We start from the raw sequence: 15,574 nt of genomic DNA on the forward strand, positions 1-15,574 counted from the left end.
CGGGACTCGCTCCACGCGAGGACCCGGCCCCTTGGGCAAGCACGGAGCTCGGCCAAGGGGCCAGTCATGGACTCGGCCGAGCCCATGGGGCCAAGCCCATGAGGCCGAGTCCATGGAGGCCGCATCGACATTGAGCCGGTCCCATGCTGGGCCGACCCCGGGGTGTTCGCCACGCGTCGTGGGTAACCCGTTTGATACCGGGTCTGACCCGCTCCTTATTGCCTTGCTCTGAACCCGCTCCGCGATTATTCCATCAAGATAAATGTCCGTGAGCGACGCTCTTAGCACTGAAACTACCGTCATTCGTCTTCCACAGAGGGCTAAAAAATCAGGACAATAGTACCATTACACGTTTTTATTTCTTTTCTTTTTGATATATAGGTTTACTTCATTCCTAAATCATATTTCAACTCAATGATTTAGTGGCAAATTTTTTTTTTCACGATAATACCTTTAAATTTAACACCAATTTAATAGAAATCTTAACTGATGACTATTTGTGATAAAAAATGAAAGTCAAGGTATGTTTTTTGGTCGAATTGAAAATTGGGGACTAAAAGGAGTACTACCTCAATAATCAGATGACCATTTGTGGTATTAGCTCCTTTCTTAATGTGACCATCCCATACATTGTATAATGAGTGCACTAATTGTCATGCGACAAAGTCGACAATTGTTGTTGTGTCACAAATACCCTTATGTTTCATGGAAATGTGAATCGTCATAAAAGAGCATTTATTAATTGATCTTGTTGGTAACAATTACCATTCTCTCTCACTGTCTCTCTCTTGGCCGTCTCTCATCTCTGCCTCACAACTTCTCAAGTCTCAGCCCTCTTTGGCAAATTATTATGTGGACCATAAATATCAGGTACATTTTTAATAGGGTGAATCAACGATTTGGTCCCTCACTTATTCGCGACTTGTCAATGTTGCCCCTGAATCACGTATTCATCGATTTAGTCCCCGAAAATAATTATTTTTCGTCAAATCAGTCCCTATGGCCGTATTCCGTCAAGTCTCAGGCGAGAGCTCCGATTTGCCCCTGGCATTTTGGTCTTTTCACGCTTTCTTCTTCATTAACTCTGACCAAACTCGCCGGAGAAGCTCAAGCTCGCCGGAGGGAGCTCCATCTCTTCCGCCGACGTCAGCTGCACCTCCGATGGCTTGCCTAATTAACACTTAGGGGGCGTTTGGTTCACGGAATCTTGGATTACCCCAGGTAATAGGATTACCTCCTGGAAGGTAATGTGAGATTTTGGAAATGTAAGATTACCTTGTGTGTTTGGTTTGGATGGTGTAATATAATATTACCTTGTTTGGTTCAGGGTTATATTTTAGGTTATATGAATCAATTTACAATAATGCCCTCAATAATATATATATATATATATATATATATATATATATATATATATATATATATATATATATATATATATATATATTATGTGTGTGTATTTATTTATTTATATGTATGAATGTATATCAAAATTTAAATATTAAAAAAAAAAACTAAATATATAAATATACACATATGTATATTTGATTATATAAACATATATTAATTTCATTATTATTATTATTATTATTATTATTATTATTATTATTATTATTATTATTAGTTAACAAGGGCAAAGTTGGAATAATTCAAGGTAATCTAAGATTACCTAAAAAAATAGGGGTAATCACATTACCTTGAAACATTACCGCCACATCAGCTTTCAGGTAATATAACATTACCTGGTAATCTCATAACTTGAACCAAACAAGGTAATATAACATTACCAGACTCAAATGACCTAGGTAATCCAAGATTCCGTGAACCAAACGCCCCCTTATGGTGTTATGAATCAAATCCAATGGTAAACAAGGAGAATTCTTCCATTCCTTATCATGCAATTTGAGAATCTCAGCAAACAACCCTTTTCTGCCGTATCTCTCCATCTTAGCTCTCTCTCTCGTTCCTCTCCTCCGACGGCGAGCGCCGGCGATCCCCCGGCAAATCGCGGCGACAGGCGGCGGCTAGCTCCGTCTCTCTTCTCTCTCGGTAAAAGCTGAGCAACAACCAAACAAATCCCTATCTACCTCTCGTCTCTCCCTTCTTCTCTCGGCTAACTCACGTACGGCTTCAACAACATCCAACGGCGAGACAAGGTCCATGGACCTACATCTCCCCTCCCTCTCTCTGGTGGAATCACGAAGAGGCGGAAGCAGCAGATCGGAGCAGCGACCTCCGCCCCTCTTTCTTTTCCAGCGAAGCAAATAGATCGGCGGCGGCGTGGCAAGCTTAGCTTCGTTTTTCCGGCGACCCTTGCTCAAGAGATGGCGGCGGCGACCTCCCCTTTTCCCGGCGAGGCAGAGATGGCAGTGGTGGGTCCCTGGCAGTTGATCCCTCCCGGCGAAGCAGCAAACCGGCACCACGACTGGATGACTCGCCGGAGAGTGACGTTTGGGGTCAACAACTCATCATCGGAGGTGAAGCTGACGTCGGCGACGATGGAATGAAGAAGAAGGCGTGAAAAGACCAAAATGCCCAGGGCAAATCCGAGCTCTCGCTTGAGACTTGACGGAATACGGCCATAGGGACTGATTTGACGAAAAACAATTATTTTCGGGGACTAAATCGATGAATACGTGATTCAGGGACAACATTGACAAGTCGCGAATAAGTGAGGGACCAAATCGTTGATTCACCATTTTTAATATATTAAAAGTACATTATTTTTGTACTGAAAATATATTATTTTTGTACTGAAGGTACATTATATAAAATAATATACCTTTGTATATTATAAATGTACTTTCAAAAAACTTCCTTACTTACATAAATAATATACTTTTTTTTGAAGACCTCATAAATAATATACTTTTAGTATATTAAAAATGTACTTTTTATTTATGTTCCAAGCAATTTATCTACGGCCTCGTTGCGCTGTTTATCTACGGAATGCCAAGTTGCCGATTGCCGAGATGCCGAGTGCGGACTCTGCCTTAGTGTCTCTCTTCGTCTCTCACTCTCAAGTCTCTGTCGTCCCTGCCTCTCTGGTCTCGCTGCGCTGTTCATAAACAATGTAAGTCTATCGTGGATTTTTGTCGGACTATTAGCATTTTTACTTATTAGCGCCTTCATACCGTGTTCATAGACAGCCGTGTGGAATATTTTAATGATTACAGTACAAAGAACATTAGCATTTGTGCAGATTATGTCTAAACTCAAGAAATTAGACTTCCATTTTAATGACTACATTCTTTGTTAATCATATTTCATACTGTGTTAAACTGATTTTTGTTTATGTAAACTTAATTTCCGTAAACTAATTAAAGTATTAAACTTGTTAAAAAAAAAGGAATTAAAGTATTAAACTGCTAGATTATAAACCCAAAAATTGGGATGAAATCCCCATCCCCGAATTGCATAAACTTTTTTACTTTAATATTATTATTAAAAATTGTATACATTTAACTTGGGAATTGACTAGAGACGGGGTTCCCCATCCCTTAATAGAAGCATGTGCTCCATTTCAACTAAAAGCAACCAAAAGCATAAGCTGATAGTTGAACTTCACATTTATGTTTATATAATACATGCTCAACACTCTTAAATTTCCCTGGGGGTAGGGATGGGGATGGTGAATATGCTCCTCCCCTTTTGTCTTGCCCCATTGCCATTCTTGATGTGTAGCATTCTGCTTACCATTTGCTGGCTTCAACATATGAGTTTAACTGAGATTGACTGCTGAATTTTTGCTTCCCAAATTAAGTGTTTTTTTTCCCTGTAATTCTTAGTTATTTGTCAATGAATTTCAGTTTCCTGTAAAGATTTATCCTTTTCTGTGCTTAAATGTTTATTGTGCAGAAATTGGGGTTTCTTTTTTCTTCTTCCCCTGATTTTTTCTTTGTTAATCATCCACATTACCTCATGCAGGATTGAAGACCTGGTTCTAATAATATAAGTGACTCTAAACACTGATTTAATTTAAGGACATGATTAAACTCGAAGGGGTGGAAGTAAATTGCTGTGCTTCAATCACAGTTTCCTTGTGGAATTAAGGTATTTAATTCTTTTGTTTTGGATTTTATGTGCTCTTAGCTTTTCTTACTGTTTAATTTTTGGCTACTGATGTTAATATTTTTAGAATTATAGTGAATGTATCATAACAAATGTCATAAAAATTGTTTTACCTTATAGTACAAAACTTGTATTCGATTGGTGGTTAAATGTTCATGTCTTAAAGAATTTTTTAAAAGCATTAATTGTGTATGAATATGTTTTCATCTTTTGTAATATTATCATATAATCTCATTGTTTGAAACCACAGGTAGGGGAGTGAAGGTGGTGCTCATTTCTCAGCTATCAATGGCTCAGACCAGAACCTCCTCGCACTTCCAACTCTTATCCTCCCTTTCTAAAACCTCGTGTAAACTCTCCAAATTCAGAGATTACACTTCCTTCTTTTATGTTCGTGCTCTATGCTCTTGCTCCAGTCATCACCAGGCAAACGGGACAATTGAGTTGTCAAACTATAAAGAGACTTTTGCCAAGCGCATGGCCATGGCTGGCCTCAAACCTCATCATCGTATTGGTCAGTCTCCGAGCCTTTGAAAAACGACCAGCATTTGCCATTCAAACAATTGAAATCAAAAGTATTTTGTTTAAAAAAAGGATCCAAAGTGATTTTAGTTACGGAGTATTTCTTTCTATTTAATGGGTCAATTATTCTTACTGCTTTAGCCATTTTCATTTTTACTGAAGAAATAGAATTTTAAATTCTGTTCGTTTTCATTTTTTAAAAAGCATTGGGTGTTTCTGGTGGTCCCGACAGCATGGCCTTGTGTGTATTAGCTGCGTCATGGAAAACAAGCCATGGTATTGGTCTTATTGCTGATAAGAGAAGTGAGTCCATTGATGGACTTTTGGCTATTGTTGTTGACCATGGATTACGCTCTGAGAGTAAAGCTGAGGCCAATCTTGTTCAGCGTCGAGTTACTGATATGGGTACAACACGATTCCTTTGTTGGCTGATTTTTGCTTTTGGATATTTCTTGAGTTTATTGAATAGATATCTAATGTGGCCTTTGTGTAGGAATTAAATGTGAGATTGCTCACTGTGAATGGCCTGAAGGTAGACCAAAACAGGGCCACTTGCAAGAAGCAGCTCGTAATAAAAGGTGATACCACCTTTAGCTTGGGGCTCTTTATTTTTATATGGTATCCTATGCTATATTTATGATAATAACACATACTTTGAATTTACCCTCTCCCTCCCTTCCCCTGCTCTATACAGATATGAAATTTTGCAAAGTGTTTGCATCCAACATCACATGAGCGTGATATTAATTGCACATCATGCAGATGACCAGGTTTGTGCCATTCACATTTTCATTTCCATCAGGGACGGAGCCAGAAATTCGGTTGAGGGGGGGCGAAAAAGTACAGACAAATTCAGAAATTTTTTTTCAGTAAAGGCGAAACATTAAAACAAAAGAGATAATTTAAAAGAAATAAATAAATTACCTAAGAAATATACTTGTAAATATTGTTGGATATGGGCGAAAAATAAAACACATCTGAAACTTTATAAAAATATTCATAACAAAATATGAAACATAATTAATCTTTACTATTACTAATATGTGCTCTGCCAACTAATCTAACTCATTTCTTATTGACATTTAATAGTTTTTTTTATACTAATATTAAAACCTGTACTATATATATACATATATGCATACAAAGATTATATATGGGGTGGGGGTGGGGTGAGGGGGGCGGCTGCCCTCCCCCCCCCGCCCGCCCCCCCCCCCCTGCCCCCCCTTTGGCTCCGTCCATGTTTCCATGGATAATTGCATGTTTGCTTTTTCAATTGCAAGTGGTTGAGCTGTCAACTAGTCTAATATTAGAATACTGCATAAAATCTGTAAAATAAAGTCCTAAACTGTTTAATTTCATAGGCTTATTATTAGCTTAGTGATTTCCCTACATACAGGCAGAGTTGTTCATTCTGAGATTATCTCGGAATAGTGGTGTGCTTGGGCTTGCTGGCATGGCGTTTGTATCAGAATTGTTCTATAAACAACCATCTTCCAATCTGGAACCTTCCAGACACCATAGATCTGTATTGGTTAGACCGCTCTTGGAATTCTCAAAGGAAGATATGTACAAGGTTGGTTCAGAACAAAAGGTTATTATCAATTGTTTCTTTCACATTATTTATAAATTCATTGCCTTTTAGTATTACAGATATGTCAAGCGGCCCACCAAGAATGGGTGGAGGATCCAACTAATCAAAGCCAATTATTTGCTCGTAATAGAATTCGAATGTCATTGACCAACTTGTCATCATGTGAGCTGTTCTACTTGAACTAGATTTATATAAACTTCTTACTATCCATTCTAGTTTTTGTGCCTTAAGTCTTTTCAACCTAAAGAAAAATGTTCTGGACTTCTGGGTGGATGCTATATTTGAATGCTTTTCATGATTCTTGCATCTATATCAAGATCTTACATCAATATCTTTACATAATGTAAGCAAGATTATTTAGTACAAGGCACAGAGGCTGAGGTTTTAAACATATGCATTCTTAATGTGCTAGCATTTCTGTTTATTTTGCAGCTGCCTTCAAAGCCGAGGTACAAGATCTTATAACAACCTGTCGAAGAACAAGGTTGCATGTTGACAGAATTTGTTCCAACCTAATTCATCATGCCGTGATCATCACACCTGTAAGTTTTTGTACCAATCTGCTATGCGTTTTTTAATTGATAGTACGATTGTCTCATGTTGTATGTTTCAGTTTTGGTTGATTAGTTCTTCTGAAATTACTGTCTTTTATGGTTTCATTATTAGCCAAGAAAGTAAATGAAAATTTTTGTGAAAATATAAAAACATTACTCCATAATTATTGAGAGTGAATTTAGTTTGACCTTACCACTAAGAAGCAATGGGATGACGAAAAATATAGGGATTGAAGAAAGTTCAATTGCTTGCACTTTCATGGGAAAAAAAAAAAAAATGCTTGTGAAACAATTTAGATGCACTTTCACTTTTTATTGTCTTTTTGTTTTATACTTTTCCCTAATGGATGCAGCTAGGGTATGCAGTGGTTGATCTAGGACTTCTGAACCCCTCAAAAGTCAAGGACATAATCCTTTCAAAGTTCATTTCCTTAATTTTGCAGGTATCCCCATTTTAGTGCTTATTTAACATTTTTATTCAATACCGAATTTCTTTATACAGCCGAGTGTATTATATCTTTCATTCTTGATCCATCAGTTTGTTTCCCAAAGACAAAGACCTATCCGAGGGAGCGCTTTAAAGTTGCTACTTGACTATATTCGTACTTTCCCATGCAAGGTGTGTATTTTAAAGTGAACTTTTTGCTTCTGATGCCAATTGCTCAACTGGGCTATAAATGCGCATGAGCCAAACCATATTAAAAGACTGAATCTAATCAATTAGCTAGTTTAATCCATGGTCTTATAAACCTATATATTCTCTTATATTTTCAATGTGGGACTCTTAACAAAAATGAAATACACATGAGATATTTCTGTATGATAAAGTTTTCCACTTTTTGTACATTATACTAGTCAATAACCATTAGATATACTCCTTCTGTCCCATTTTATCTGTCATACTTATTATTCATTGGTCAAACCAACTCTTTCTTCTTTGCTTATTTCTATTAGCATTTTCTTATAGTTTTTAAATTTAATTTTTGTGTAATAGTACTTTTAATGTAGTTTCTTAATATATAAATTTTACATACTAATTCTAAACTTAATATTATGAAAAATTAAATTGTAAATAACACCAGTCAAGCCTCGTTAACCACACCCGACCCATAAAATGGGACGGAGGGGAGGAAGTTCACTAATCGATCAATTGTAGCGCACTCTTGCAGACCTGTCTTACAGCAGCTGGTTGTTACCTAAGTCCGGCACCTGGTTCCAAAGGCACCAAAATGTTGGTCTGCTGCTCTCCCAATGCCGATCTCCCTTTGAAGACGGAATTACTGGATACATCTGTCAATGAAGTGCAGAACTGCTATTCAAGTGATATAGAGCAAATAATAACAGAAGCAAAATTATATGCAGATCAATTTTCTCGGGATGAATTGGGTGTGCGATATTTAGATTTAAGATCTTCAGATTCTGTTCTAATTGAAGCCAAAAGGCAAGGTGTTCTTAGTGAGTCTACGTATTGGAGTATTGTTTCTTTGCAGGAAAAGGAGAGTGAAAATTTCCGGTCTCAATCTGATATTGATTTCCAGTTACAAAATGAAGAACCTGCCAATGATGTTCCAAGCAGAGTACTTTACGAAGAGAAAACTGGTTACTTCATGAACAGGTTTTTGGTGAAATGGAATTTGAACAAGAACTTGTTTTCCACGAAAGACACAGATCTTAGTAGAGTGGAAAGTTGGAACTCTTGCAGTTCACGCGTAATTGGTCATGATTTGTTAGTTGAGGTGCGGCACATGGTGGATGCCGATTGGCTGTATCTTGCAAAGCTAGCAGAGAGTCGGAATGAATTAGTGCCATTTCCTTCTGGTGTTGACTGTAAAACTGGGAGAATCTCGTGTTCTGATTATGTGAAGCAATCAGCCGAAAGGGGTCTCCTTGCATTGAAATCTATTCCAGTTGCTGCAAGAAGAACTCTACCTGTCTTGGTTAACAGTGATGGACTGCTACTAAGCATCCCGGTATGTCATCTTCTTTCTATCTTCCATTCCATCCTGATTGTGGTTTGAGACTTTAGATGATAAATTGGATATTAAGGTTGTGTTTGGTTCATGGATTTAATACATGGAATGGGAATGAAAGTTATAGACATTGGCCCTATTTGGTAAAAGGGCTGTTAGCTGTTAATTAGAGGGTATAACTAGTTGATAACATTAACTGTTGTAGAAAAGTGTTTGGTAAATTAGCTGTTAGCTGATAACTGTTTGGTAATCAAGCCTATACATGGAATGGGAATCAAAGCCTATACATGGAATGGGAATCAAAGCCTATACCTGTGTGGTTGATAATTTTTTAAAACACATGTATAGGCTTTGATTACCCCTATAATTACAAAACCTATTACCTAATTTAAATTCGGTATCATTCCATTAACTTTTAGCCTTATTGTCTCCTCATTTTCTCGCCTCCTCACTCCATCGACTTCCTCACTGCATTGCTTACTCATTTCATCGCCAATCTTAAGAACAATTTCCTTGATTTTTTTTTTTATTTAAATTTTTATTCCGATTATAAGGTCATACATAACCAAATATCAATATTGGTAATCATTTCAATTCCACCCTACGACCAAACATGTAAAATACTTTCATTAAAATCCATTTCAATCACCAAGCATTTGTTTTCTATTCCGATTCCCATGTTCGAACCGAACACACCCTTTGGATTTCAATATGCATGCAAACATGAGCAACAAAAAGTTTGGGCATTTTAATGATTGAAAATATTCATCTTTTATTATTAATAACCCTTGTATCTGTCTGTCTTTCAGAGTATTGAGTTCCAGCACTGTCCCTGCTTGGTGGCTTCTGCTGTGTTCAAGCCCATGGTACCACTTGGTGCTGGTTACACTTCATTCCTCTAGTTTTTACTTTTAATTTATTGGACCCTTGTACACCTTACTTAGTGTAGTCTAATGACTTATGTTGTAATCTTTTATTTGTAAGATTATTATTTGATTGTTTAGGATGTTGTATTTACTGTAGTTGGCATATTCATTATTTGTACTAGATATACTTGTTAATCAAGTTTCTTTGTAATATATTACTGTCTATTTTATGTGTGGATCGATTAACGAGGTTTTGTTGAGTTTATTAAGTTGAGTTTTATTGTTGTTAAGGCAAAATGAAGCAAATGAGACGGTTTATTATTGTTGTTATCAGTAGAGTTAAAAACATTGTGAGTATATTTCATTTTTAATTTATTTTTGTTCCTTTGGTGCAAAATTGGACTTAATTCTTCTTTATTTTTACTTTTGCCTTTTATTATTCTTCAATAAAAAATCAAATATTCTATAAAATAAAATTTTAAAACATCAATTTTCACTATATAAATAGTCGGTGTTTAGGTTAAATTCAATTCTCTTAAAAAAAAATACGTATCATAGTCTAAACCGAAGGCAACAAATATGATGTACATTTATTAAGAGCATGATGAAACGACATTTATGATAGTGAGACGAACATTCATTGATTGAGTGACATGGGGGGCAATTAAGATGAACATTTGTGAGTGGTGAATGAACAGAAAGAAGGCACAGCAGAAGATAAGATACACAAGAGATTGATTGATTATATTGCATAACACACATTCTCTTCTGTATCTTTTTCTCTTAGGCCAATATATGGCTAATCAATCTATCAATCACCTACTTTATTCCCCAAGTTAAACACAGATTAACATACACTATATAGAGGAGAGATCCTCGTATACGTTCTTGATACCCGGCCTCCCAGACACGGGTTGTATGCATTGCAGCGCGATCCCAACAACATCCTTCATTTGCTTCTCCACCGCGGGGTTCCCCATTATCTCACCCAACAATGCTGTGTCAAACCACTCAGACCCCCGGGGGGCCTCTTTCACCTTCACCCTCACCCAGTCCGTCAAATCCAGACCTCCCCCGTGCTCCCCAGAAACCGCATCACCTGCACACTTCCCCGTTACCAGCTCCATCAAGATCACCCCGAAAGTATACACATCCGATTTGAACGACGGGAGTGGCAGCTTGGTCGATGCAGCCAGTTCTGGTGCCCGGTACCCCACTGCTCCTGCGTCGAAAATCTGTTCCATTTTGCCCCCTGTCCCTGTGTGCACCATCAGGCGGTGAAGGCAGTAATCAGAAACTCGGGCATTCAGATTAGGACCGTCCAACAGTATGTTGTTCGCTTTAAGGTTTCCATGTGGAGTCTCGCGGTCAAAATGGAGATAGTTTAGCCCACGAGCAACATCAACTGCTATCTTCAGTCTTTGAGCCCAGCTTAAAGGCGCGCCTTTTCTTCCAGGCCGATCTGCATATGCCATCTCAGAGATAAGCTACACATACTATAACTTTCACCAAGTGAAAAGACAAAGTGTAAACGGGAAAAATTGGAAAAAAAAAAAAAAAGTTGTTCAAATTGGGAAACTACACATTATTTTGGAACAGACTTAAAAAGAAAGTAAGGCCAACCATTATAAGACAGGGTGAAGCAGCAAGGAAATAAGGAACCAAGAAAAAAACAGGGCTATCAAAGGGCCTCTGTGGTTCATGTTCAGTTGAGTTACCATGATTTACATTATCCCAGATGCTTTGTCGGGCCGGGGTGTGGGGTGCCCTTAGGGTTGGGGTTCAACCTTTTGGAAAGAATGAATAGTAAATGGAACCATATGCAAGTATGATAAGTATAGCTTATTGGTAGCTTAAAATAAGCTATAAGCTCCTAAATAAGCTCTGCCAAACAGAGCCAAGAACGGGATTCCAAATAACTTACCATACAGGCAATTTGCTAGGCTTCCGGGAGATACATAATCCGAAAGAATAAGCTTCTCGTGTTGTGTGGGTCCCCAGTAGTACCCTCTTAATCCTAACACATTTGGATGTCTAATACTAGCGAGTCTTTTAGCCTCCTTAGCAAATTCCTTTTTCGGTTTTGTTACTCCCCTCAGCCATTTCACACTCAAAACCAAACCATTATCCAGCGTTGCCTTATACGAAGTTCCATGGCTGCTTCTGCCCAATACTTCAGCTGGAGCCCTCGATAGTTCCTCGTGTGTAAACGAGATTGTATCGTCAATCAAGTAGAGATCACCGGGCAGTTGATCTGGAGACCTTGTGTCCAATTTCGAAAGGTTTGCAGACGTATACGAATCCCCAGATTCTGATGACCAAGAGAGCTGGCTGGCCTTAGACTGGGAATAACCAGTAACAGCAGGAGCCATTTTCTTGTCAAGACTAACAGTAAGATCCTCCGCTGAAACTACCAAGCCACCAGCAGTGCCCTCTCTTCTGCTAAAACCCGAAGGGAGTAATGGGGTCTGGCGGCGAATGTCCATGTCTATAACATGTGGCTGAGGTGTTCTGAATTTGCATATCCAATAAACAAAAAGGCCAAGCAAGATCAAGATAGCTAAAGCAAGCACCGAAGAAACTACTATGACCACTATGATAATAGGCCTCAGTGGTTTCCTTTTCTGGTTTCCCATTGGGGCCTGGCCTGAACCCGGGGGAGCATTTGGAAATTGTAGGTTCGAATTCCCGGGGAAGAAAGATGATGGTGGAAACTTCCTCAAGTTCTCGGGGACAATGCCAGAAAAATCATTGTATGATGCATTAAAGGTTTGGAGAGTACCGGGCAGATTCGTTGGCAATGGACCACTGAAATTATTACGCGATACATCAAGTGAAGTCAGATTGCTGATATCCCCAATAGAAGTTGGCAAAGACCCAAAGAAACTATTCCCCGATACATCAACCACTTGCAGCCTAGTGAACGACTCGAGCCCATCAGGAAAATACCCAGAAAGTCGATTGTTGGAGATATCTAGAACATCAAGATTTGATTCACTGGAGGGAGGAGAGAACTCAATACCTCCAGAAAACGAATTGTTCTGGAGGTAAAGTTCTTTGAGAGTAGGTAAATTCAAGATAGAGGTGAGAAGAGGTCCATCTAACTGGTTGAAGCTGAGGTCAATGACTGTGATTTTGGGGAACTGTGTTATAACACTAGGGAGATAACCAGTAAGGGCGTTCTGAGAGAGGTTGAGATGATTTAATCGCAACAATTGAGCAGTGGTCTCAGGGATGGGTCCTGCCAAACGATTTCGGCTGAGATCAAGAAACTCAATATTTACCCATTTCTCGGTTCTAGTCAGATCTCCTTCAAAATGGTTATTTGAGAGGTCAAGAACAGCACAACTTCCTGTCACTAATGGAAGCTCACCCGAGAGTGCATTTGAGGATAGGTTGAGGATACTCAACGTCGTTGATGTTATCGTGCTTATTTCACCTGCAGAAAGTAACAGTGTGAAGCACCGAAACACAATTCTTCCTAGATATATTGAGAATGCAAGAGTCTTTAGTGAAATAAAATCAAAATAAGACGTAATATGTTACTTGAATTTCATGCTTATAAGTGTACCTGTAAGATTATTGCCACTCAAATCCAACTCTTTTAGAAGCAGAGAATCCCTTTGTAGCAGATTGTTAGGTATGACTCCAGAAAACCTGTTATTGCCGAGTCTGAGAACCTGAAGATCATACAAAAAAACGGGCACGGGTAATTCACCTGACAACTGATTGTGGCTTAAATCTAAAACATTCAAGCTTCCAAATGCTTGTTCTTCAACCCCACCTATGAGTGACCCGGTAAGCTGATTATGGCTAAGATTTATATACTTGACAGTCTCGGAAAGACCGGGTGGAAATTTCCGGTGCAGAGATGCAGAACTCACAAGCAGATTCCCGCTAAGATCAATATGAGTTGCATTAGGAAGAAGCAATAATTGTAGATCCAAATCGCCTTCCAGCAAGTTACCATGCAAGTCAAGTACCTTAAGATTTTTCATCAACTCAAATCCTTGTGGAATTTTCTTTGTAAACCCATTCAAGGACAGGTTAAGATACACCAAACCTGTTAACTTGGTCAAAGAAGATGGCAATGGCCCCGAAAAGGAATTGCAGCTCAAGTCCAACGACTGAATCGAGGTGAGGCCCGAAAGTGTATCTGGAATAACACCAGAAAAATGGTTACCAGCTAGCGAAAGATTCCTCAAACTCGCTGACTTCCCAACTTCCGGGGGCAAGGTGGAGGTGAAGAGATTATTAGAAACATCAAAAAGCTCGAGGCTTTTGAAGTCCGCAATGTTGGTAGGGAACTTCCCAGAAATCGCATTGTTTGCAATCGAGAGTTTGACGAGCATCGTGAGGTTAGCAAACACACTTAAATCCACATCCGCAGACAACCCGAGGTTATTGAGGATAACCCCAGCAACATTACCACCATTACACTTTATACCATTCCAAGAGGCAGGGCAGGCATTTGAGTCAGTGGAATTCTCATTCCAGGACTGAAGCACATAGCCAGTAGGGTCATACCTGATCCATTTCTTAAATTCAAGCAGCACAGAAACATCTTGGGATATGAACTGCCCCAGGGCAAACCCAAAGTAAATGGAAAAGGTTATAATAAGTCTAATAAGCTTCATCCCAGCCCCAATTTCCTATAATAATGCCTTCACTCTCACCAACATTTAAACTCAATCATAAGATATGCCAAGAACAACTTGTGGGCAGGCTTTCATTCATATGAAAACATTCAATGATCTAAAGGACCAAAGTTAAGCAGAGCAGAAGTAAAGCATATCTTGACAGCTCTGGAAACACCCAAACCTCCATGAACTCAAAACAATTAAACAAGAAGGCCTCAAAATGTTAATCTGCAAGTGCAAGATAGAGATTGAGCAAATGAGCAAATGAAGAGGAAAATTCTAACTCAAACAAAAGGGCATGAGAAAGATTAAGAAACAAAACGCATAAAGTCACATTCAGAGATGTATCTAACCCGACGAAAACAAAAGATTTAAAGTTGAGCATTGCAGAATTCAACATTTTTACAGCAAACAAAAGACTAAAACTTGTGAACAGTTGGAAACAGAACTTTGTACCCCAGGAAAAAGTGAGGCAGATTGGTCTCTAAATCTGCAATAAATGCCGCGGAAACAAATGGACGTGGAAAAGCTTGGTCCTTTGGAAAACCCCTCCTTTCCCTGATAACATATACGATCAGCTAATAAAAAAATGTTATCCCTTAAGAAAATGACAAATTCCCTGAAACCCCAGGAAAGCAACTACCTTGCCCATTCATCTGCATATGATATGATTCTTGCGCGAAATTTCTCTCTCTACAATTATCACACTCACACTCTAAAGAGCCATTGTTTGTCTTGGAGATAAGTTTTACAGTAAATAATATCTTAGCTTTGAGCGAGGAAAACAAAAGTCAGCAAGAAATTAAAAGAAAAGGCAGCAGCATGGTGGAAAACGGGAAAGTGAAAAAGATGAAAGAAACAGCGGGAAATAATACCGTTCTTTTGGCATGATCATTAAGAAAGAGTTATTGACCACCCGCCATAAAAGCAAGGGAGTCTGGCCTTTATTGTGAATCAATGATTAGTGGACGTGAGAAGGAATTATTAAATCAGGTTTTTTTTTTTTGCTTTTCTAAAAGGATTTCATGGGAAGTGTATGTGGCAGCCTGCACCCGAAGAAGCATTGGGACTTGAGAGGACTGCAGACTGTAGTCTCTGACACTCTCACTCTCTCAGGTCACCATAGTCTTGGGCCCAATGGTCAAACGGTGACTATTTTTCTCTTAAAAGATTGAATCCTCAAATATAATATATGACATGACATTTAAGGTGATATTTCTTGAAAAAATTACCTAACCTGAATCAAATATGAAAATATTTTCAAACAAATATAACATTGGTTATAGGGTGGAAATAGGCCGAGCCGAGCCAGCTTTAGAAAATTAAGCCTTGGCCTGTTACAAAAATTTAAAGGCTAGGC

At 38.6% G+C, this 15,574-nt stretch overlaps 2 protein-coding genes across 6 annotated transcripts; one reads left to right on the forward strand and one right to left on the reverse strand.

Annotated features, from left to right (window-relative positions):
• Positions 1 to 2,979: 2,979 nt before the first annotated feature.
• On the forward strand, positions 2,980 to 9,802 carry LOC109174115 (tRNA(Ile)-lysidine synthase). 3 transcript variants are annotated; one of them, XM_019323408.1, is made up of 13 exons: positions 2,980 to 3,073; positions 3,928 to 4,053; positions 4,322 to 4,585; positions 4,798 to 4,998; positions 5,087 to 5,171; positions 5,288 to 5,363; positions 5,990 to 6,166; positions 6,244 to 6,346; positions 6,617 to 6,726; positions 7,092 to 7,181; positions 7,277 to 7,357; positions 7,908 to 8,708; positions 9,518 to 9,802. In XM_019323408.1, exons 3-13 carry the CDS (start codon positions 4,360 to 4,362, stop codon positions 9,608 to 9,610), a joined length of 2,043 nt encoding a protein of 680 aa, XP_019178953.1. In that variant the 5' UTR covers positions 2,980 to 3,073; positions 3,928 to 4,053; positions 4,322 to 4,359; the 3' UTR covers positions 9,611 to 9,802. The 3 variants fall into 3 exon arrangements, with proteins under 3 accessions (XP_019178953.1, XP_019178952.1, XP_019178954.1); XM_019323407.1 differs by lacking the exon at positions 2,980 to 3,073 and having other exon boundaries at positions 3,512 to 4,053; XM_019323409.1 differs by lacking the exons at positions 2,980 to 3,073; positions 3,928 to 4,053 and having other exon boundaries at positions 4,495 to 4,585; positions 4,826 to 4,998.
• Positions 9,803 to 10,143: 341 nt separating this feature from the next.
• LOC109174113 (probable LRR receptor-like serine/threonine-protein kinase At4g20940) lies at positions 10,144 to 15,167 on the reverse strand. 3 transcript variants are annotated; one of them, XM_019323405.1, is made up of 5 exons: positions 14,858 to 15,167; positions 14,671 to 14,772; positions 13,146 to 14,442; positions 11,499 to 13,013; positions 10,144 to 11,036 (listed from the first exon to the last, which is right to left on the reverse strand). In XM_019323405.1, the coding sequence occupies exons 3-5, from the start codon at positions 14,209 to 14,211 to the stop codon at positions 10,432 to 10,434; spliced, it is 3,186 nt and encodes a 1,061-aa protein (XP_019178950.1). In that variant the 5' UTR covers positions 14,212 to 14,442; positions 14,671 to 14,772; positions 14,858 to 15,167; the 3' UTR covers positions 10,144 to 10,431. The 3 variants fall into 3 exon arrangements, with proteins under 3 accessions (XP_019178950.1, XP_019178948.1, XP_019178949.1); XM_019323403.1 differs by having other exon boundaries at positions 13,146 to 14,772; positions 14,858 to 15,043; XM_019323404.1 differs by having other exon boundaries at positions 13,146 to 15,043.
• Between the last annotated feature and the right edge of the window lie 407 nt (positions 15,168 to 15,574).

The sequence above is a fragment of the Ipomoea nil genome, unplaced genomic scaffold, assembly GCF_001879475.1.
Source record: "Ipomoea nil cultivar Tokyo-kokei standard unplaced genomic scaffold, Asagao_1.1 scaffold0519, whole genome shotgun sequence".
Lineage (NCBI taxonomy): Eukaryota > Viridiplantae > Streptophyta > Magnoliopsida > Solanales > Convolvulaceae > Ipomoea > Ipomoea nil.

Coding starts and splice junctions, on each gene's coding strand:
- LOC109174113 (XM_019323405.1), bottom strand. CDS start 14,211: ATGAAGCTTATTAGACTTATTATAACCTTTTCCATTTACTTTGGGTTT. Junction 13,014..13,145: donor GAGTGGCAATAATCTTACAG/GTACACTTATAA, acceptor TACTTTCTGCAG/GTGAAATAAGCACGATAACA. Junction 11,037..11,498: donor CCTAGCAAATTGCCTGTATG/GTAAGTTATTTG, acceptor TGGCATATGCAG/ATCGGCCTGGAAGAAAAGGC.
- LOC109174115 (XM_019323408.1), top strand. CDS start 4,360: ATGGCTCAGACCAGAACCTCCTCGCACTTCCAACTCTTATCCTCCCTT. Junction 4,586..4,797: donor CAAACCTCATCATCGTATTG/GTCAGTCTCCGA, acceptor TTTTTTAAAAAG/CATTGGGTGTTTCTGGTGGT. Junction 5,172..5,287: donor GAAGCAGCTCGTAATAAAAG/GTGATACCACCT, acceptor TGCTCTATACAG/ATATGAAATTTTGCAAAGTG.